The 22,665-nt window shown below is 45.8% G+C and overlaps 1 protein-coding gene across 16 annotated transcripts in view; it reads right to left on the reverse strand.

Moving 5' to 3' along the window:
* abi1 (abl interactor 1) overlaps window positions 1-7,754 on the reverse strand; it is a 101,003-nt gene extending 93,249 nt beyond the window's left edge. For 14 of the 16 annotated variants that reach the window (XM_033016020.1, XM_033016008.1, XM_033016030.1 and 11 more), the window contains exon 1: window positions 7,479-7,690. In XM_033016020.1, the coding sequence (XP_032871911.1) occupies window positions 7,479-7,595 (117 nt within the window). In that variant the 5' untranslated portion in view covers window positions 7,596-7,690. Of the gene's footprint in view, window positions 1-7,478 lie in introns of all 16 variants that reach the window. The other 2 variants (XM_033016022.1, XM_033016054.1) reach the window with 2 other exon arrangements.
* Between the last annotated feature and the right edge of the window lie 14,911 nt (window positions 7,755-22,665).

Genomic DNA, 22,665 nt, shown 5'->3' on the forward strand with positions numbered 1-22,665 from the left:
GGACTTGGACCTCAGATCCCCCTATACACTCATTTTATTAAAGGCCTGCCATTAACTGTATACTTCCCCTTTACATTCGACCTTCCAAAGTGAAACATCTCATACTTGCTCGGATTAAACAATCCAGGCGGAGAAATGGTAGATAGTGCAAAGGTTTTGTTTTACTATTATTTATTTCAGTGATCTGGGTATCACTGGCAAGGCAAGCATTTATTGCCCATCCCAATCTGTCATAGAAGGTGGTGGTGAGCTACCTTGAACCACTTTTGAATCCTTTTGAATACATTGCCTGCATTGAGACCCATTAATGATACCAGCAATACATTTCAAGGTCAAGATCACGCATGAGCTAGTGGGGAACGGGCAAGCCGCTCTGTTCCTTTGCATTTGCTTCTGAGGTTCCCGTCTCCTGTAGGCTTCAGGAGGTGAATCACCCCGGATAACCAATATCTAACTTCCTCTTAACATGGTACAACACAGGTGCAGGTCCTTCATCCACAATGTCTGTGCAAAACACAATGCCAAATTAAATAAATCACTTCTACCTGTACATCAAGTCAAGTCAAGTTTATTCGTCACATACACATACGAGATGTGCAGTGAAATGAAAAGTGGCAATGCTCGCGGACTTTGTGCAAAAAGACAAACAAACAAACTATAAACACACTCATAAACACACACATATTCTTTTACATATTAAATATTGGAAGGAAAAACGTTCAGTAAAGTTAGTCCCTGGTGAGATAGGAGTTTACAGTCCTAATGGCCTCTGGGAAGAAACTTCTCAACCTCTCCGTTCTCACAGCATGGCAACGGAGGCGTTTGCCTGACCGTAGCAGCTGGAACAGTCCGTTGCATGGGTGGAAGGGGTCTCCCATGATTTTATTGGCTCTGGAGTTGCACCTCCTGATGTATAGTTCCTGCAGGGGGGCGAGTGAAGTTCCCATAGTGCGTTCGGCCGATCGCACTACTCTCTGCTGAGCCTTCTTGTCCTGGGCAGAGCAATTCCCAAACCAGATGGTAATATTACCGGACAAGATGCTTTCCACAGCCGCTGCATAGAAGCACTGGAGGATCCTCGGAGACACTATGAATTTCCTCAATTGCCTGAGGTGGTAAAGGCGCTGCCTTGCCTTACTCACGAGTGCTGCGGCGTGTGATGTCCATGTCATATCCTCAGAGATGTGGACTCCCAGATATTTAAAACAGCTCACCCTATCCACAGGATCCCCATTTATCCTCAATGGTGTGTACGTCCTCGGATGATGTGCCCTCCTAAAGTCCACGATCAGCTCCTTCGTTTTTTTGATGTTCAAGAGGAGGCTGTTATCCTGGCACCAGAGTGCGAGATCAGCCACCTCCTCCCGGTAGGCCTTCTCATCATTGTCTGAGATCAGGCCCACCACCACAGTGTCATCAGCAAACTTAATTATTGAGTTGCATCTGAACCCAGCCACACAGTCATGTGTGTACAGGGAGTACAATAGGGGGCTGAGGACGCAACCCTGGGGCGATCCCGTGCTCAGGGTGAGGGACTTCAATGTATTCCCTCCCATCTTGACTACCTGGGGCCTGGCAGTGAGAAAGTCCAGGACCCAGGCACACAGGGAGGTGTTGAGCCCCAATTCCAGTAGCTTCCCGGCCAGTCTGGTGGGGACTATCGTGTTGAAGGCTGAACTGATCCATATACATCCATTGCCTGCATATTCATGTGTCTAAGCGCTTCTTAAATGCCACTACCAAACCACCCCTGGCAGCCTGTTCAAAGCATCTGTATTTTAAAAAAACCTGCACCATTCACCTTAAAAGCTATTCCCTCCAGTATCTGACATGACCACTCAGGGATAAAGATTCTGATTGTCTAGTCCATCTATGTCTCTCATAATTTTCTATACCTCCAGCATGTCTCCCCTCAGCCTCCAATACTGCAGAAAAGAACTATCCCAGTTTGCCCACCCTCTGCTGATACCCTCTGATCCAGGCAGCATTCCAGTAAATTTCATCTCCAAAGCCTCCAAATTCTTCTTGCAATGGGACAATCAGAACTGCATATAATAGTCCAAATGTGACTTACCCAAAGTTTTATAAAGCTGATATACAACTTCCTGACTCTTACACTCAATGTCCTTACTTCCCTAACACTATAAGGCTCACTGGCTTAAAATGTTCTAGATTATCCCAATTCTCCTTATGAAAGAGGATTAATAGTGTCTATTCTCCAGCACACCAAGATCTCGCCTGTGGCCAGAGTATGCAAATACTTTGTCACAGCCCCGTCAATCTCCTGTCCTGCCTTTCTCAATAACCTGGGATAAATCCCATCGTGCCCTGGGGCACTTAATACTCTTCGAGATCCAACAGTATCTTCTTCATTTCAAAATTCGCTAGCATATTGTATGCCCTGACAAATACAGATGAAAGTACTTGTTTAGTACCTCAACTACAGACTCGGACTCCAAGCACAAATTTTCCTTTACATCGTCCCTTCTTCTCCCTAGTTACCCGTTTGTTTTTAAAAGCATGTATCGCATGTGCTATGCAGATGGTCCAATTGAGCTTCTAGTCAATTATGACCCACAGGATAATTGGTAACAACAGAAAAAAATGTCATGTTGATGACATTGAATGCCAAGAATAGGTGGTAAAGTTCTCCCTTTTCAGATGCTCATTACCAAGCACTTGCCATTATTGCCCAAGCCTTGCCATGTACTAGCATGAACAGCTTCATTTACCGTGGAACTGTTATGGAAGCTGAATGTCACACAATCAAACGTTCCAACTTCTGCCCTTATAATCGAGTAAATTAAGGTGATTTGGCCTTCACTCCAATTAACTCCTGCAGATATGTCCCAGAACAGGTATGAACGACTTCCAACAACCACAATGATCTTCCTTTGTGTAAGGAATGACTAACTACTTGTGTTTCTTCCATCTGAAGACCATTGACTTAAGCTTTACCATGAGTGCCATATTGAAGCTATATTGCATAACATTTACATTAATGTCAAGAATAGTCACTCTCACCTCAATTAGGACAGGATTTATCGTTTGTGAATAGGACATAGCTGGGCAATTTTCTATTCAGGGCAGCCATACTGATAAACACCAGTGCTGTAACCTGCAATGAAACCATGTGGCTAAAGGTACCACTGGTTCTCAAGCACAGGTCTTCAGAACCATAACAAGGATCTGTCAGGCCCCATGTCCTTTGCTGTATACAGTGCTCAGCCATTTCCCAATATTAAATCATCTGAAGACTGGCTTCTATAATGGTGGTCTTCTCCAGAGGAAGGCGAGATAGATTGTCTATTTAGCACTTCTGGCTGGATTCTTTTGGCTTTTCATTTCCACTCAAATGCTGTCCTCAGCCATTATTGAAGATTGGAATCTTCTTGAACCACCTTCCACTGTTAGCTTTTTAACTGTCCACCACCATTCACAATTAGAGATCGGGATTCAGAGCTTTGATCTAATCTATTATAAGCTGTGTCTGTTGCATGCTGTTTAGCAGTCATGCAGTCCTAAATTACACCTTCATTAGACTAGCACTTCATTTTTAGATATGCTTGAATCTCTTTCCTGCACGTGCTTCACTGAACCACAGTTGATCCAATGGCTAGATAATGACAGTGAGGAAATGAGTGTTTATTTGAGAGCTGTCGCAGGCATAATGTACCAAATGGCTTACCTCGGTACACCTACCAAATGTTCAAAAACATCAACATGCCTAATATTCTGAATGTATAAAAATCAACATTTAGTTAATGAACATATTTACAAACCAAAAGTTGTTCAGTTCACATCTCAGTTTGAAGACAACATTGGCTCATTTACACAAGATCAAGCTTGGAAAATTCACTAAGTGCTGGAGATCAATACCAATGGTCTTACTAAAAGAACTATGTTAACAGATTGAGGAAAAAAAAAAAAAGTGCTGAGGAAACTCAGTGGGTCAAGCAGTACTTGTGGAGGGAATGGACAGACAATGTGTCTAAAGGGTCTCAAGCCAAATCATTACCTGTCTATTCCCTCTACTTAACTCAGCTATCCAGCACTGGTTTTTGCTCAAGATTCTTACATCTGCAGTCCCATGTCTATAGCAGTTTGTATTCTTTAATGCTCACATTGGTCCAATTCAGAGCAGAGTTGAGGTAAGTAAAGTACCAGGACAACATTTGAAATTGCACAAAATTGCAGCACTGAAACATGAATATAAAGTGAGGTTTTAATTATAGAAAAAAATGAGGATTTGTAGCAGTAAACAAAGTGTCAGAACGAATGCTTGGAATAATAAATTGTTGGCATTGCAACAGGTAGAGAATGCTATTCTGACAAAATCTGTGACAGCTGATTGAAAATATACACTGCAGGATAGAGCAAAAAGGGAAATTACCACAGCTACAAAATCCATGCTCATCTTTTCCATCCAATCCACAGCCAAGACATAGAAACAATCCAAAACAAAGTGATTCATCATGGTCTACCACCCAACTCCTTGCAAGTATGACTACAGCCCTGACATGTTGCAGCCAATGTACCCACCCATTTTAGCCTGTCAGTTCCTTCCAATAAAACATAAGAAAGACCAGCGTTTGTCTCCAAACCCCACAACCATGCCTTAACCACCAACTCAAGCCGAATCAGAAAACTTTGGCATGCCACTGGTGCCCAAGCTATTTTTAACTCCTGCACAGAAATCCCATTTCTTCATCAGCCTTACCCCCACTCACAGCTCCTGCATGACAAATAATTATTCAGTCCCTAATAAGATTCTATAAGAAATTCCTTAGCCAGATTCTCATCTTCCAACAAGCTCATTCAAAGCGCAGCATATAATCCTCCAACACTTTCGCCACCTCCAATGGGATCCCACTACTGGCCACATCTTCCCATCTCCACCCCTTTCTGCTTTCCACAGAGACGCTCCCTCTGCAACTCCCAAGTCAACTCGTCCCTTCCCACCCAAATCACCCCTTCCCCAGGTACTTTCCCCTGCAACTGCCGGAGATGCAACACCTGTCCTTTTATCTCTCCCCTCGACTACATCCAAAAACCCCGAGTCTTTTTAGGTGAGGCAGAGGTTCACTTGCACCTCCTCCAACCTCATCTACTGTATCCACGGCTCCAGGTGTCAACTTCTGTACATCGGCGAGGCCAATCACAGGCTCGGCGATAATTGTGCTGAACACCTCCGCTCAGTCCGCCTTAACCCACCTGATCTCTCGGTTGCTCAGCACTTTAACTCCCCCTCCCAAACTCCCCCTCCCATTCTGACCTGGGCCTCCTCCATTGTCAGAGTGAGGCTCAGCACAAATTGGAGGAACAGCATCTCATATTTTGCTTGGGTAGCTTACACCACAGCGGTATGAACATTGACCTCTAACTTCAAATATCCCTTGCTTTCCCTCTCTCCATCCCCTCCCCAGTTCTCCCACCAGTCTTACTGACTCCGTCTACATTCTATCTCTGTCCCGCTCACTCCCGACATCAGTCTGAAGAAGGGTCTCGACCCGAAACGTCACCCACTCCCTCTTTCCTGAGATGCTGCCTGTTCCGCTAAGTTACTCCAGCATTTTGTGTCTAAGCTCATTCCAATGTCTGCTGCCCATTTTCTAAACCACAATCACACAGCCATCAACCCTATTCTCTCAGACAAAAAAATTGAAAGTTCAAATCTCGTCCGACCCTCAAATATGATTATCTCTAATCACCCTTAACTGTACAACGTGACAAGAATATTCAATTGGCCCATAAGCAGGCTAGCTTAGATGGGGCACCTTGGTTGGCGAGTCGATCCGAAGGGCATGTTTCTGTACTCTACAACTTTGGCACGCCTTTGACAATGTTTAGGATGGTACAGTTGTGCAGCAGTAGAACTGCTGCCTCACAACGTCACACTAAAGTAAATGGCCATTGGTCCCATAGATCAGTGTCAACCTGGATTTCAAGTCTCTGAGCTAGAGTTGTAGATTTCAAGTCTCTGAGCTAGAGTTGAGCTACACATTGCTGATTTCAAATGTTCAAAGGTCAGTTTATTGTCACATGTACCAATTGTACAGTGTACAGTGTACAAGGTACAGTGTAACTCAAATTACTCGATTTAGAAGAGTGTTAACAGCTAAACCCATGTAAACGATCCAGGAAATGCTCCTTGGAGACCTCAAAATTATAAAATGTTATTGGCGAGTTAGATACAGCAGAGGGAGAGATCTTAAAGAAAAATAAGGTAGCATAAATTCAAAGCCCCATTGCCAAATTGTACATCATAACATGGTGTACAAATTAGTAAAACAAAATTGCTTAAAAATACACAACTAGGCCAAGCAGAAAAGAAAGTGTTTAAATGTGTTTCTGTATTTATATTCTATTCAGTTGTACTGTATTCACAAAGTCCTCAAATTATTTTACACACGTCTACTGTGGAACACGCTGCAAACCGAGTTCAGTTGACAAGTCAGACTACGTGTGGAAGCTTTTCTCTCTTTAGCTGTCATATTTTCTCTCTCTGTCATATTTCCGTCATTAAAAAAAAAACGAAAAGACACGAGCTTCCTATTTATTTGGTGCATCAGACCAATTCCCGGGTAGAGTTCGGTATCTCGTCCGGCTACTGGGAACTTCGGCATAAAACCAAATTACTTGTACCGGCCAAAGAGAGTACTTCAACGCTGCTGAGGAATGCGGGGAGATTAAAAGCGGGTGGAAATGCCAGTTCCGCTAAGGAAAAGCAAAGCCAAGCCTCATCCTAAAGACACAAGATCTACTCGAAAAGTTCAACACAATATTTAAGTTTTTACTAGTAGTAAAGATAACTCAGATAAGGTCAATGTTTCGCAGCCAAAAGATCAAAGCCTAATTCAGGGGAGGGGGGAGGAAATCACCACCGTAGCTTTTGAATCAATCACCAAAACTTGCAATGTACAAACACACTGGATCGAACAGCACACTTCCCCTTGGCATTTCTTCCCCAAATTATATACACCCGACCCATGTACAAAGCAGTGAGGAAGAGCATGTCTTAAGAACAAAAGCATTACGAAACTGTAGAGTGGGCGCCTCCGCAGCGAAGAGTGGAAGGCGCGGGAGGGAGAGGGGATGACTGGGAGCGAGCACCGCCGACTGTCCCGGGATTGAGAGCTCACGTATGAGTCACACAGACCGGCACACCCTCCGGGGGGGGACAGGAGTGTTGGACTGCTGGATCCAGTGGAACGGCAAAGGACGACTCCCTCCCTCCCTCCCTCGCTAACCGTGTGAGTGGAACCTCTCCGCCTTTTAACTCGGGACTACATCTCCGTTAGTTGCGGTGCCGGCTGCGGGAAGTGATCGCCCAACGCTCAGGGTGTGGGTGCGGGCACGGGCCGGTGTTGGGACAGTGCGTGTGCGTGTGTGTGTGAGCGGGCCCAGGAAGCGCCGCCGTTGCCCCTCTCTCCGCTCCGGATTTACCCCTCGCCCTCCTCGCCGCCGCCAGCCTTTACCTGGACATAGTTGGTCTCGCAGTAATCGGCCACGCGACCCAGGTTCTGGTAACTCTCAATCAGCGCCCTCTTGCCGGCGGGGATTTCCTCCTCGAGTAACATCTGCAGCTCTGCCATCTTACATCGTTCTGCATCGCTTTATTACCCGATCCCGACCAACCAACCGCCCGCCCAACAGCCGCCCGCGCGCGCGCCCGCCCAACAGCCGCCTCCTCCTCCTCCTTACTCCCTCCCTCCCTCCCAGCCAGCCGCGCCGGGCACTCTGGGATTCGGCGCCTCGTTCTCACCCCCCCCCCCCCCGCGCGACCTCTCACCCCTCCACGTCCCGGCAAAGCATTCTGGGCGTTGTAGTCCTTGGCTTTACCCACCATCAAAGATCTAATTTATATCACATTCATGTATGTGTGTTTATAAACATTTTATTCTTTAACAAGAATTAACAGAATTATGAACTAACAGAATTATGAATCTAACCCTATAATCACACACACAAACTGTTCCCCCGCAATGTCAATCACCCTGCGAGTCGGGTCGGGTCGGGTAGGTTCCGGTTACTACAAAATCAACTCAAACACTGCTTGTGAGCCATTTAAAAAGAAATGATTTGAAAAACATTAAAAAAGACAATTACCAGAGTCAAATTTTATTCTTGACAAGAAGTATGAACTGACAGAATTATGAATCTAACCCTATATCACACACACAAACTGTTGCCCTGCAACATTGATTACACTGCGAGTCGGGTCGGGTCAGGTAGGCTCCGGTTACTAAAATGGGCGTGGAAAAATGCCCAGGATCCCCTCCGTAGTGTACTACACGTCAGCCCATTGTATTTCGCAGGAGTAGCCCATCTTGCTCTGCTCTGCTCTAAGATCTTTGCCCACCAAGGCCTAGACCAGTGGTTCTTAAAGGGCCTTTCCCACTTTCCCGAGTTATTCACCAATTCTCCCGAGTTATTCACAAATTCTCCCCGAGTTATTCACCAATTCTCCCCGAGTTATTCACCAATTCTCCCCGAGTTATTCACCAATTCTCCCCGAGTTATTCACCAATTCTCCCCGAGTTATTCACCAATTCTCCCCGAGTTATTCACCAATTCTCCCCGAGTTATTCACCAATTCTCCCCGAGTTATTCACCAATTCTCCCCGAGTTATTCACCAATTCTCCCCGAGTTATTCACCAATTCTCCCCGAGTTATTCACGAGTTCTCCCCGAGTTTGTCCGTAACGAGGCCGTAGGAGTCCGTGGATATATGGTAGCGGCTCGTTATGCCAGCCGTAGGCACTGGCGGACTGGGTCTAAAAATATTGGTTGCCAGGAGGCAAAGGGGGGGGCCCACTTCATCAGGGGCCCACTTCATCAGGGACCCTCTTGCCATCGGGCAAGCTGACACCCTAGCCGTAGGTACTCGGGGCATCTGGTAAGTCGGGACGTTTTTTCGGCCTGATGAAAAATGTCCACAAGTAAAAAAATAGCCCCGAGTACCTACGGCTGGCATAACGAGCCGCTACGATATATCCACAGACTCCTACGGACTAGTTACGAACATTCTGCGAGTTTGAAAACTCGGGAGAATTTATGAATAACTCAGAATTTTGTGAATAACTCGGGAAAGTGGGACAGGACCTTAACCGTTTTGGCCCCAGGACCCCATCAGACATTCTTGGTCAGTACCGTGACCCATAGACAATAGGTGCAGGAGTAGACCATTCGGCCCTTCGAGCCAGCACCACCATTCAATGTGATCATGGCTGATCATCCACAATCAGTCCCCTGTTCCTGCCTTCTCCCCATATCCCCTGACTCCCCTATCTTCAAGAGCCCTATCTAGCTCTCTCTTGAAAGTATCCAGAAAACCGGCCTCCACCACCCCCTGAGGCAGAGAATTCCGCACTCACAACTCTGTGTGAAAAAGTGTTTCCTCATCACCATTCTAAATGGCTTACCCCACATTCTTAAACTGTGGCCCCAGGTTCTGGACTCCCCCAACATCGGGAACATGTTTCCTGCCTCTAGCATGTCCAAACCCTTAATAATCTTATATGTTTCAATAAGATACCCTCTCATCCTTCTATATTCCAGGGTATACAAGCCCCCGAAACAAAAATTGAAAAAAACAGCCCGATTTATTAAAACATGTCTGCCAATGCTCAGTCAATGGGATTGCTGAAATTGCTTCGCAGCCATCAGGCAATCAAAGCGAGGATGAATGCTCGACAGGCAGCACCTCATGTCAGCGTCAATCACAAGCCTATTGCGTACCTTCGTTTTCAGAGTTACCATGGTTGAGAATCCAGCCTCACAGTGATAGGTTGTGGGGGATTGGACCAATAGGGTCAGGGCCCTCTTCGAAAGAACAGGACAGTCCTTCACTTTCAGCCAAAGCGTGGTGAGCTCTTGTTCCATGAAGTCACTCTTGAGCTGCGCATCTTCACGAATTCGGTAAAGTTCAACCTTCGCAGTCACGTCAGTATCGCTGATGGCATCGTCTTCAACAGAAAAGGGACGGATGATCCACTCATCACAAGAGCGATCGTCCAGTCCGGGGAAGTAACGTTCGATGGCTTCACTAATTGCCAGAAGGTGGGTTTAGATCTCCTAGTGGAAGTGGCATACAGCATCTGGCATAGCATCCAGGAGAGTCATCATCTCAGGGAAGAAAGTCGTGTCACCGTCCTGGACTATTCTCTGGTAAAGGTTCCTCCTGAACGCTGACACGTGTGTTGCATTGGGAGGTTTCCTTGAAGTGACAGGTTCCCATCAGCGCCCATTTCTTCACACATCGCTTTGAAGATTCTTGAGTTTGTTGCGCTCCCTCGGATGTGGTTCACAAACTTCACCACATCTGAAAGCACTTCTTGAAGACCAGGAGGGAGAGTCTTCATCGCTAAAGCATGGCAATGTATCATGCAGTGGGTGAAGGAGACATGGGGAGCGACATCCTTCATGAAGGCTTGGAAGCGGATCTGCAACAGACCATCTGTACACACCTCGACAAGCTCATGTTTGATGAGGAAGGCTTCCAGCATTCTGAACACATCCTCTCCCTAACTGGTAGTAGCCAATGGCTCGGAGAACAGGTACTCCTCCTTCATGGCTTCTCCATCGAGGTAACGAATGTAGACTAGCAGTTGGGAGCACGAGGCAACATCTGTTGACTCGTCCAGTTGCAGTGAATACACTGGACTGCTCTTCACAGCGCTCACTACTTGCAGCAGAATATCATTACTTATATCCGAGATTCGACTTTTGACTGTGTCATTCAAAAGGGAAATCTGCCTGAAGTTGTTTGACTGCTGTTCCCCCGGCACCAACTTCGCTGCTTCGAGAAGGCATGGCTTGATAAGCTCTTCACCAATGCTGTGAGGTTTCTTAGTCTGTGCGATTCGATAAGCAATCCGGTATGAAGCTTCCAACGCTGATTCATTTTGATGAGCGCAGTGACCCGTCAAATCGATGCGGGAACCCTTGAGTGCAGCTTCTATTCGTTTGAAATAGTCCACGCCCTTCACCGCCAGGTTGCTGTGACAAGTCTCCAAATGGATCTTCAGTTTGCTGGGCTTCCTGCTCTCGTGGCTCAAAACCTTGGCACAGATAACACATTGAGGGTTGACCACGGATTTTTGAACAATGCTTGTGAAGCCGAACTTGAGAAATGCTTCACTATACGTGCCGTCTTGGAAGACATGGTTCGCAACACACACAGTTTATGTGTGTATATACGCAGGGCCTCAGAGGAATTTTATCAATGGGTACAAAGCCCCCTTCCCTTCTCCATTAGTCATCCTGTTTTTATCCACTATGCTACGGTTTTATGCCATGAGCTGTAGTCTGCAAGGCAAAAAGGGGTATGGAAGATGAGAGAGGGATGGAATGGAGTGCTCTGTTGATTTTCTGCATTTGAGGCCGTATGCCCCTATACTCCCTCCATGATAAATATAAATAAAATAAAAGGATCAGAAAGCACATTTTTTTTCCTTCGCTCCATAGATGCTGCCTCACCCACTGAGTTTCTCCAGCACTTTTATCTACCGATGTACTGATTTGAACATCTTTGTTTATGCTACAATACAGATAGGGAGAAATAATTCACGTTGAAACATCCTTTTATATTTCAATGCAGATCAGAACATCAGAAGACATAATTATTAGTAAAAAGTAAAAGAAGGTAGATGAGCTTAGTATTTTAAATAAAGAGCTTTCTTGGCCTTTTTTTGTGAAAAATTTCAAATCACAGCATGAAAATTTATTGTTCTGGCAATGTTTGATTCAATACAATTGATTCAATGCGTTGACATCGTGGGGTTGTGGTCTGCGGAGCTTCTAGCCGCGGGCGTGGCGTGGACTTACCATTTGGAGCCTGGGATCCCTCGCCAGGAATTGCCAGAGAAGAGCTCCGATCACCGGCCTGTGGCCTATAACATCCTGAAGCCTGCGGTCTGCGGAGCTTCTAGCCGCGGGCGTGGCGTGGACTTACCATCCGGAGCCTGGGATACCTTGCCGGGGATCGCCAGAGAAGAGCTGCGACCACTGGCCTATAACATCCTGAAGACACGGTCTCCGGTAGGAAAGTGCCGAGTCGGGACCACTAAGCTGCAGAGTGTGTTTGGCCGTCCCGACATCAGAGTTTGTATCATCCCAACGAGAGGGCCTGTACATTGAGCCGTCCGTAGCGGCGACTACGGAGGGGTTATGGCCCCACGGGTGAACAAAGGAGGAGGTCTGGCTGAACCTTGTTGCCTTCCACCACAGTGAAGAATGCTGTGGTGGATGTTTGTGTTAAATTTTATTGTGTTCTTTTCAAGTGTATCGCTGCTGGCAAATTCATTTCACTGCACCTTCAGGAGTATGTGACGAATAAAATTGACTTTGAATTGACTTAGCCTGGCCAAATCCACAAGACGTTCCTGAGACCTTAAATAATTCTTAATCAGCTTGAGTTTGCTAAATAACCTCTCTGCAGAAGCTACTGTTGCTGGAATTGTTCATGGTATTCTTAAGCTAACACAAATATTTGGAAACAGGTCACCAAGTCTATACTCTGTTAACAAGTTCAACAGATCTAATGGTTTTAACTGCATTTATAAAATTCACCCTCCCACTAATACACACACACACTCACTCACTCACCCACTCACATACACCCACTCACATACACCCACACACACACACACTCACACACACTCACTCACACATACCCACACACTCACCCACACTCACCCACACACACCCACTCACCCCCACCCACACACCCACCCACACACACCCAGTCAAACACACCCAGTCACACACACCCACTGACCCACCCACTGACCCACACCCACTGACCCACACTCAGGCCCGGACCACTGAAACTGCCGCAGCTGCCGACTCTCACCACCTCCCCGGGCGGGGCCACCGCAGCCACTGTCGCCGACCTTCACTGTCTTCAGAAAGCCACCGATGCTGCTGCCCATATCTCTACTCCAGCTCCCCACGGGCCTCCACCAGCGACTCCGTCGACCCTCGTCTCTCCACCGGCCACCAGCGGGCCAGAGCCGTCACCTCACCAGAGTTCCAGGCGCAGGACGAGGCCCACAACCTCCACCATGCAGACAGCACGTGGTCTGTCTCTGCTGGGTCCTAGTGCTCCTCCCCCCCCAACCCAAACCCAAACCCAAACCCAACCCCAACCCCACAGGGAAGACCCATCAGCAGTGATGACTCTGTTGGGTCCTAGCCGCATCAGTAGTGAGGGGTCTTCCCGTTCCCCCTCTTTTAATCAGGTTACCCGACCACACACCCGCCAGTTAAAATTCACCGCTTTATTATGGATCACAATTTCCACGAATTACGATATATAAAACTCTGTAGGTTCACACAAAATGTGAATGCTAGTCTTCACAAAATGTATCCAAACATTTTCTGAGATTTCAGGAAATTCCCAGCCCCCCTCCTTCGGCTCCTGGGCCTCCTTTTGGACTCCGGCCCCGGGTACAATGTACCCCCTGCACCCCCCTCTCATAGGCCCTGTGTATACGTACGCGCATATGTGAACAAAATACTGTGCGTGGTATGTACCTTTGTTAGGTTCCTAAAAATGGGCTCAACAAATTGATGTTATTTACAACCCCTTCATGACCCCCGGAAAAACCCCAAACGACCCCCATGAGGATCACGACCCCCAGGTTCAGAACCACTGGGTTAGACACAGAATGCTGAAGTAACTCAGCAGAACAGGGCAGCATCTCTGGAGAGGAGGAATGGGTGACGTTTCGGGTCGAGACCGTTCTTCAGACTGCGAGTCATGGGAGTGGGAGCCTAGAGATATGGAAGGGTGAAGTGTGAATACGACAGATCAAAGCAGACGAGGGGGAGGAAATGCAAGTTTAAACAGAAGAAAGACACAAAAAGCGGGAATAACTCAGTGGGAGCATGCACCATTCTCTCCATCATGTATGGATCTCTCCAGAGATGCTGCCTGTCCCGCTAAGTTACTCCAGCTTTTTGTGTCTTTCTTTAGAATAGTTCGTTGTTGGCTGAGGGGAAGGTGACAATGAGGCATATAATCAGTAAAATTAATCAGAAGATCAGTGAAACTAGTCGGACAACTAATGGGGAAGGGCAGAGCAAGAGGGAAAGCAAAGGTTACTTGAAGTTAGAGAAATCAAATTTATACCGTTGGGTTGTAAGCTGCCCAAGCAACATGAGGTGCTGTTCCTCCAATTTACTTTTGGCCTCACTTTGGCAGTGGAGGAGGCCCAGGACAGAAAAGTCTATTGTGGAAGATGGCGGCGCGTTCAGACGCAGCGGCTTTGCGCTCCCAAGTCCGAGTCAATTCGGAGCAGCCCGGTACCGAACGCGGCTGTGAAAATATGACATCGGATGGAAGCTGCATACCAAATCTCGTTGCGCTTATGTGCAATGACAATAAAATATATTATTATTATTATTATGTCAGGCCTGGGCTGATGCTTGACGTCTCAACATGCCTTCAGAGGCCTTTTACAAATCAGGCCAAACCTGTATGTTACAAAAAGGAAATTACATACTAGAAATTTGATTCAAAAACAAAAACAGGATGGAGGTACCCATTCGATCATTATCTAAAAGGAGTGTATAATTAGAGAGGACGTATCGTTGAAAGTGGCATGGCAGGTTGAGAAGCAATGAGCAAAGGACAGTTAGGCTTCATCCAAACAGGCACAGATTGTTAAAACAGAGAAATCATGCTTCACCTTCATAAAACACTTGTCCAGCCTCAAATAGAGTATTAAATTCAATTTTGGTTGCCAAGTTATAGGATGAATGTGAGGGCATCAGAGAGTCGAGAAAAGATTTATACTTCCTGGGACGAGGGACTGCAATTCCTAGTTTAGGTTAAAGAGGCTTTTTCCTGTTTTCCTTGCAGAAAAGAAAGCTGAGAGCAGTATATAAAATGATGAGAGGTCTGCCTAGAGTGGATAAGGGAAAGTGTGTACTTTCATGAAGAGTTTGATTGATTGAAATATACAGCATGGAAACAGACCCTTCAGCCCACCAAGTCCACCACGACCATCGATCACCTGTTCACACTAGTTCTATGTTATCCCATTTTTGCATCCACTCAGTTTTACACACAGAGGAAACCTACGTGGTGACAGGGAGAATTGCAAACTCCACACAGCGAGCACCCGAGTTCAGGATGGTTGGTTTGTGCGCATCACAGTGTGCACGAGTAACAGAGGTAGTGAATGTTTACGATACGATACAATAGAACTTTATTTATCCCAGGAGGGAAATTAATCAGCCAAAAGTCACAAAACACAAAATACATGAAACATGAACCTGGGTGATTGGCCTGTGAGGCAGAAGCTCTACCAGTGTCACTGTGTTGAATTTAGTTTATTGACATGTGTACCAAGGTACAGTGAAAGGCTTTTGTGGCGTGTTAACTAGTCAATGGAAAGACAAGGGCTAGGACTAGAGGTCACAAGTGCAAAATCAAGGAGAAGCGAATTAAGAGAGACAAGTGGCAAAAAAATATATATATATCACATGATTGGAATCTGGAAAGCAGTGCCTGCAGATGTAATGGGGTTACGCACCATTGTGGCCTTGAAGACGAAATTCAATAAATATAAGGTGAGGAAAAAAATTGCATGGTCTTGGTGGAGGACCAGGGAGTGCAGGATTTGTGGTGCAGTCAGTCTACCGCACGACAGAATGGGGAGGAGTTATACATTTTGATAGCCACAGGGAAGAAGGACCTCCTGTGGCATTCGGTATTGCATCTTGGTGGAACCAGTCTGTTGCTGGAGGTATTCCTCAGGTTGACAAGTGTGTCATGGAGGGGGTGCGATGTACTGTCCAAGATGCTCCGCAGTTTGAGAAGCACCTCCCCTCCGAGACAACCTCCCATGAATCCAAATCCGCCCCCAGGATGGAGCCAGCCTTCTTGATGAGTTTGTTAATCCTATTGGATTCCGTGGCCTTCGCCCTGCTGCCCAGCACATGACAGTGTAGAAGATGACACTGGCTACCACCGATTGGTAGAACATCAGCGGCACCTTACTGCAGACGTTGAAGGAGCGGAGGCTCTGCCCCTTCTTGTACAGGGCCTCAGCGTTCCTGGACCAGTCCAGCTTACTGTCCAGGTACACTCCAAGGTATTTGTACTCCCTGGTAAACTGTGCATCCACATCATTGATGGAGACAGGGGACAGGGGTGTTCCTCTCCTCCTAAAGTCCACCACTAACTCCTTAGTCTTGTCGGTGTTGAGCTGCAGGTGATTTAGCCCACACCACTCAACAAAGGATAGTCAATGGGGTGCCAATCAAGCATGCTGTTTTCTTTTAAGCTTCTTCAGAGTTTTCTTGAGCTACATTCACTCAAGCAAGTGATTCAATCACTGTCCTGAATTGTGGAATGGCTTTGGGGAATCATTTGCTGCAGAATACCCATACTTCAATCTGTGCTTGGGGCCATAATATTTATTTGGTTGGTCCAGTCAAAATTGACTCCTTGGTGTACTTGGTATGAAATGAAGCAATGATAATGCATACAAAACCAGCATGGCACCAGTGTAAACCAAGTGGATAAATGGAACCTATTTGACTGTGCTGAGAAGAGTAAAGCACCCAGTCTTGTTGGAGATGGACTTTGCTTGGTGCTTTTGTAGCACAATTTTTACCAGACCTTGCCTGAATGTTGTCCATGTCTTGCCTTGTGCAAACGGAGACAGCTTCATTTGCTGAGGAGATGTGAATAAAATTAAATACTGCACAATCATTTGTGAACATCTCAATTATGAGAGAAACAAGTTTGTAGATGAAGCAGCTGAAGATGTTTGGAGTGAGAACACTATCCTAAGGAACCATGCAATGATGTTCTAGGGCTTGTGTGATGGTCCTCCAATAGCCACAAACATCATGTCTTTTGTTTGAGCATTAACTCCAACTAATGGAGTGATTTCCACTTGATGCCCCACTTGGTGAAGTGTTACTTTGATGTCAAGTAGAGATGGTTAAATCAGTGGAAGGTAAAACAGCTAAGCAATTTCATCAATGAGTCCACTGCACATGATATCTGGAACATAGAACAGTACAGCATAGGAGCGCAATATTCAGTGTGCAATATTTGCGCCAAATAGAAACATAGAAACATAGAAAATAGGTGCAGGAGTAGGCCATTCGGCCCTTCGAGCCTGCACCGCCATTCAATATGATCATGGCTGATCATCCAACTCAGTATCCTGTACCTATCTTCTCTCCATAACCCCTGATACCTTTAGCCACAAGGGCCACATCTAACTCCCTCTTAAATATAGTCAATAAACTGGCCTCAACTACCTTCTGTGGCAGAGAATTCCAGAGATTCACCACTCTGTGTGAAAAATGTTTTTCTCATCTCGGTCCTAAAGGATTTTCCCCTTTTCCTTAAACTGTGACCCCTTGGTCTGGACTTCCCCAACATCGGGAACAATCTTCCTGCATCTAGTCTGTCCAACCCCTTAAGAATGTTGTAAGTTTCTATAAGAACTCCCCTCAATCTTCTAAATTCTAGCGAGTACAAGCCGAGTCTATCCAGTCTTTCTTCATATGAAAGTCCTGACATCCCAGGAATCAGTCTGGTGAATCTTCTCTGTACTCCCTCTATGACAAGAATGTCCTTCCTCAGATTAGGAGACCAAAACTGTACGCAATACTCCAGGTGTGGTCTCACCAAGACCCTGTACAACTGCAGTAGAACCTCCCTGCTCCTATACTCAAATCCTTTAGCTATGAATGTTATCATGCCTCCATTCCCTGCACTTCCTTGTATCTATCTAAAAGCCTCATACTGCCACTATCACATCTTCTTCCAACATCACCACTGGCAAAGTGTTCCAGGCCCCCACTACTCTCTGTGTAAAAAACTTGTCCCGCACATCTCCATTAAGCTTTCTCCCTCTCACGTTATAGCTATGCCCCTTCGTGTTGGACTTTTCCACCCTGGGAAAAAAAGTTCTGACTGTTTACCTTATCTATGCCTGTCATATTTTATATACTTCTATCAAGTCTCCCCTCAACCTCCAACATTCCAGAGAAAACAATCCAAGTCTATCCTACCGCTCACTGTAGTTGAAACCCTCCAATCCAGGCAGCTTTCAGGTAAACCTCCTCTGCACCCAATCCAAAGCCTCCATATCTTTCCTGTAATGGGGCAACTAGAACTACACAAAATCTCCAAATGCAGCCTAACCAAAGTACTATAGAGCTGCATTATGACTTCCTGCCTCTCATATTCATTGCCCCTAGCAATGAAAGCAATCATACCAAATGCCTTCTTTTCCACCCTTTCTACTTGTGCTGCCACCTTTAGTGAGCTATGATCTTGGACTTCAAGATCCCTCTGCACGTCAATGCTGTTAAGGATCTTGCCATTAACTGTATACTTTCTACTGATTATGGGAGGGTACAAAAATAAAAGAGGACTGAACTATGTACTCCTCGGCAAGGTTTTATTTGTTTTTACTATTTAATTGATTTCAGCTTCATGTCACTACTGCAGTTAGATTTTCATTTTGGTTTCAGTTTTGCAATTCGATTACAGATTAATTCCTAGAATCCTAAAAATTATCGAAATAAATGAAGGCTGTTCTGCCCATCTACTCTTTGCTGGTTGTTCTCATGAGCTATTCCTATTACCTCATACGGTTCAAGTCCTGCAATTATTTTACAATTCCAAAGAAATATACAATTTACTTTTACAGCTACTATTAAATCTAAATCCACCATTCTACTGTACATGCCAAAACCTCAACACTTGTGTAGAAAAGTTTGTTTCTTATGTTATGTCTGGTTCTATTTCTAACAACATAATAGAGGCCATGTCAGTTTTAAAACACTCAGCTACTGTAACACGTTTCTCTTTGATTCCTCTTAATGATTTTCAACATCTCCAAATCTCTTCCAGGAAGGCCATTCTTGCATTATTGTAAAATAAAGCTGATTTGTTCCTCAAATCCATTTATTTGTTGTATTTCCTGCTTATTATTTTGGAAATAAAATACTGCTGAAAATATAAATCTGAAACAAAACAGAACCGCTGGAAATACTCAGCATATTATGAAACAAGAGCAGGAGTATATTTTACTTCGGAGTCACGTGAGTGACTACGTGAAGAACCCCGCCAGGACGCATGCGTGTCATATCGCTTTCACGCTTGCGAAACGACAGGCGGGGTGGAGCGTTCCCCCGCAGCGGTAAGTTTGAAACCGCGACCTGCAGGTAAGTGATTTACTCTGCGGTAGTGTTTGACCCCGCGCTGTTTTTACACAGGGGGGTAAATTGGACAAAATAGTGTCCACAAGTGCTGCGAGTGAAGCTGGCTGGGGAGGACCGCGAAGTTGCGGGAGCCAGCAGCAGCTGAAGGCACAAGCTCCGTAAGTGGGATCAGCTGTGCCGACTTTTGATCCCGCGCCGGCCAGAACACCACGGCCGGGCGGGAGACTATTCAGATGGGGCCGTCGACTTTTGACAAGTCAAAAACGGCAGGAGGCGGGGTGGAACGACGTTCCCCCGTAGCGACAATTTAAACCAGGACCTGCAGGTAAGAGCTGCGGTCTTTTTGTGTTTTCCCATGCTGATTACAGGTGGAGAAACCAACGGGCTGCGACAAAGCTGGTGGGCCAGCAGCGGCCAGCGGCACTTGAATCACCTATAATGGGATCAGCTGTGCCCGATGTCGCCTCCGCACCGGCCAGATCCACTCCACGGCCGGGCTGTAAGGCAAGACAAAAAACCATCAAAGTCGTGGACTCAGATGAGTCCGACTTTGAGCAGCCGCGGGCGGCCAGCGACCGTGAGCGCTGGAGCCGGATGGAGCGGTGTGTGGAACATTTGCTCCAACGTGACAGGCCCCGGGAGATGCAGTCGAGTCACTGTGGGCTCTATGTAAAACCCACAGCAGCACCTCTTGTAGGGCTGCACAGTGCTTCCCCCTCGTCAGAGGGGAGTACTGGGGGTCAGTTCTGGGCTGATCCTGAAGAGGGGTTTGCAGAACAGAAATCAAGTGTGCAGGGGGTGTGGGAACGTGTAAATCTACTGGACATGGTGTCCAACTTCATACAGCCAGACCAGACTGGCCAAAACCTGGAGGACACCTGACACCGGATAATTGTATATCCCGGAATGTTTCCTGTAGTAAATAATTGTATATGGAAACTCCTAAACAGCGGGGATAACAGCTTTCACCCGCACAGTGGATGAGAAGGACATGTCGCAGGACCAACAGGATGCACTGGAACTGCTTTGCAACACACGGCCATAGACAGCACCCTTACGCACCCACCAGTAGAACACCGACTGGTGAAAGCTCGAAGGTCCGGTACACCAAACATGAGTCTTTCTTAGGCCATGGCCCAGACCGGCCTTCTTGGAAGATACGCAAACCTCCAACATCAACCAAACCACAAACCCAGACACCGACGCCTCAACATCAACGAAGGATTTACAAAAAGAAGTAAACCTGCCACTGGTAACTATGGACGTAGGTGGGTCTGGTTCCCTACAAATTGCAGGGAGCATGGAGGTTGGGGGGGGAGATTACTCTCCTTTCTGGATGCATGGAGTATGTTAACTACCGATACTTATATTTTAAGCAGTATCCAGGGATATACAATAGAATTATACACAAGTACAGCCCTCCAGTTCAACATATACCGAACCGAATGTTCGTACTTTCCGGTAAAGAAAAATCAGAAGCGCAGGGTTAACTGGAGCGGCCTTACGCAAAAGGGGTAATTGAAAAATCCCCACACGAACCGCTAGAATTCGTGTCCAATATCTTTACCAAAATCAAAAAAGATGGTGGTTGTCGCATCATCATAGATCTGACCAAATTGAATACATTTGTACAATATATTCATTTTTAAATGGAAACCTTTGTTACTGCTAAACAATTGATTTCCAAAGGTTACTTCATGGCTAGCATCGATTAAAAAATGCTTACTATTCAGTGCCTATACGAGGTGACCACAGATGTTACTTAAAATTCAACTGGATGGGACAGCACTGGCAGTATAGAGCGCTGCCAAATGGATTAACATCAGCCCCCTGGCTGTTCACAAAAATTTTGAAACCAGCCCTAGCGTTTCTACGGAAACGAACACACATGGTCATGGCATATCTAGATGACATACTTATTGTGGGCAAAACTTTGGAATTGGCCAAACAAACTGTAACAGCCACAAAACAGTTATTTGAAAAACTGGGGTTTATTATCCATCCAGTTAAATCTAAATTAACGCCTTCCACTACTATGGACTATTTGGGGTTCACCATTGAACTCAGTTCACATGTCGGTGACTTTGCCAAAGGGAAAGGCAATAGACTTAATAGAGGCTTGCAATAACCTCATTGACATCAGTAACCGTCCATCAGATTGGTAGCAAAAGTAATTGGCAAAATGGTGGCTGCTTTTCCAGCCACACAATTTGGACCTTGACATTACCAAAATTTACAGAGAGCAAAAATACAAGCACTCAAAATCAATGCTGGTCATTTTGACAGACCAATGAAGCTACCAATCAAAGCTATAATGGAACTAAAATGGTGGATAGATAACATTTGGCTTTGTTTCAATCCAATCATTATCAGCAACCCTTCTATGGTGCTACAAACTGATGCCAGTGCACTTGGTTGGGGTGCCACCAATTCCATCTCCAGCTGTGGAGGTAGATGGACTGCTCAGGAGGCATCATTATTACTAACACTGGGCACAAACTACCTGGAAATGTTGGGTGCATTCTATGGCCTAAAGTCATATTGTACTGGGTCATATCACCAGCATGTTAGACTACAGATTGGCAATACCACCGTGGTAGCATATATCAACCACATGGGTGGAAACAAATCGACATCATGTGACAATCTGGCTAATACAATTTGGCAGTGGTGTATCCAGAGAGATATTTGGATGTCAGCTACTTACCTACCAGGTAAACTAAATTTAGTGGCAGACACCAGGTCACGCAAATTTAATGAAAACACCGAATGGATGTTGAATAAAAAGTATTTGCTGATATTACAGCACGATATGGAACACCAGATATCGATCTATTCGCATCCAGACTTAATCACCAGTTATCAAACTATGTTTCGTGGGAACCAGACCATGGGGCAGCGGCGACAGATGCATTTTCGCTGCATTGGGGGAGGGAAATTGTTTATTTATGCATTCCCTCCTTTCTGCCTCATCAGTCGGGTATTAAGGAAAATACAGCAAGACTCTGCGTCTGGTATTTTGGTAGTACCCGATTGGCCTACTCAACCATGGTTCCCAGTGATACTGAACATGGTATTAGAACCATGTATCACCATCCCGAATAGACCAGACTTATTGGTTCATCCCATAACAAGGGATAGCCACCCATGCCATAATTATTTGAATTTATTAATTTGTAGTGTTTAAAAATACCACTACTACAGCTGGGACTGACGGACCGAACAGTGAACATGATTTCGGCGGGCCACAGACAGTCCACCAAAAAACAGTATCTGGTCTATATCAGGAAGTGGGAGATGTATTGTCACAAAAACAGCATCACCTACAGAGATATGAACATCCCGTCTGTTCTGGAATACCTGGCAGGTCTCCATTATGATGAGGGGCTCAGTTATAGTGCCATCAACTGCGCCAGAAGTGCTCTATCGACTTATCTATGGCAAGGAACAGAGCGTCAC

This window comes from Amblyraja radiata, chromosome 2 (genome assembly GCF_010909765.2).
Source record: "Amblyraja radiata isolate CabotCenter1 chromosome 2, sAmbRad1.1.pri, whole genome shotgun sequence".
NCBI lineage: Eukaryota > Metazoa > Chordata > Chondrichthyes > Rajiformes > Rajidae > Amblyraja > Amblyraja radiata.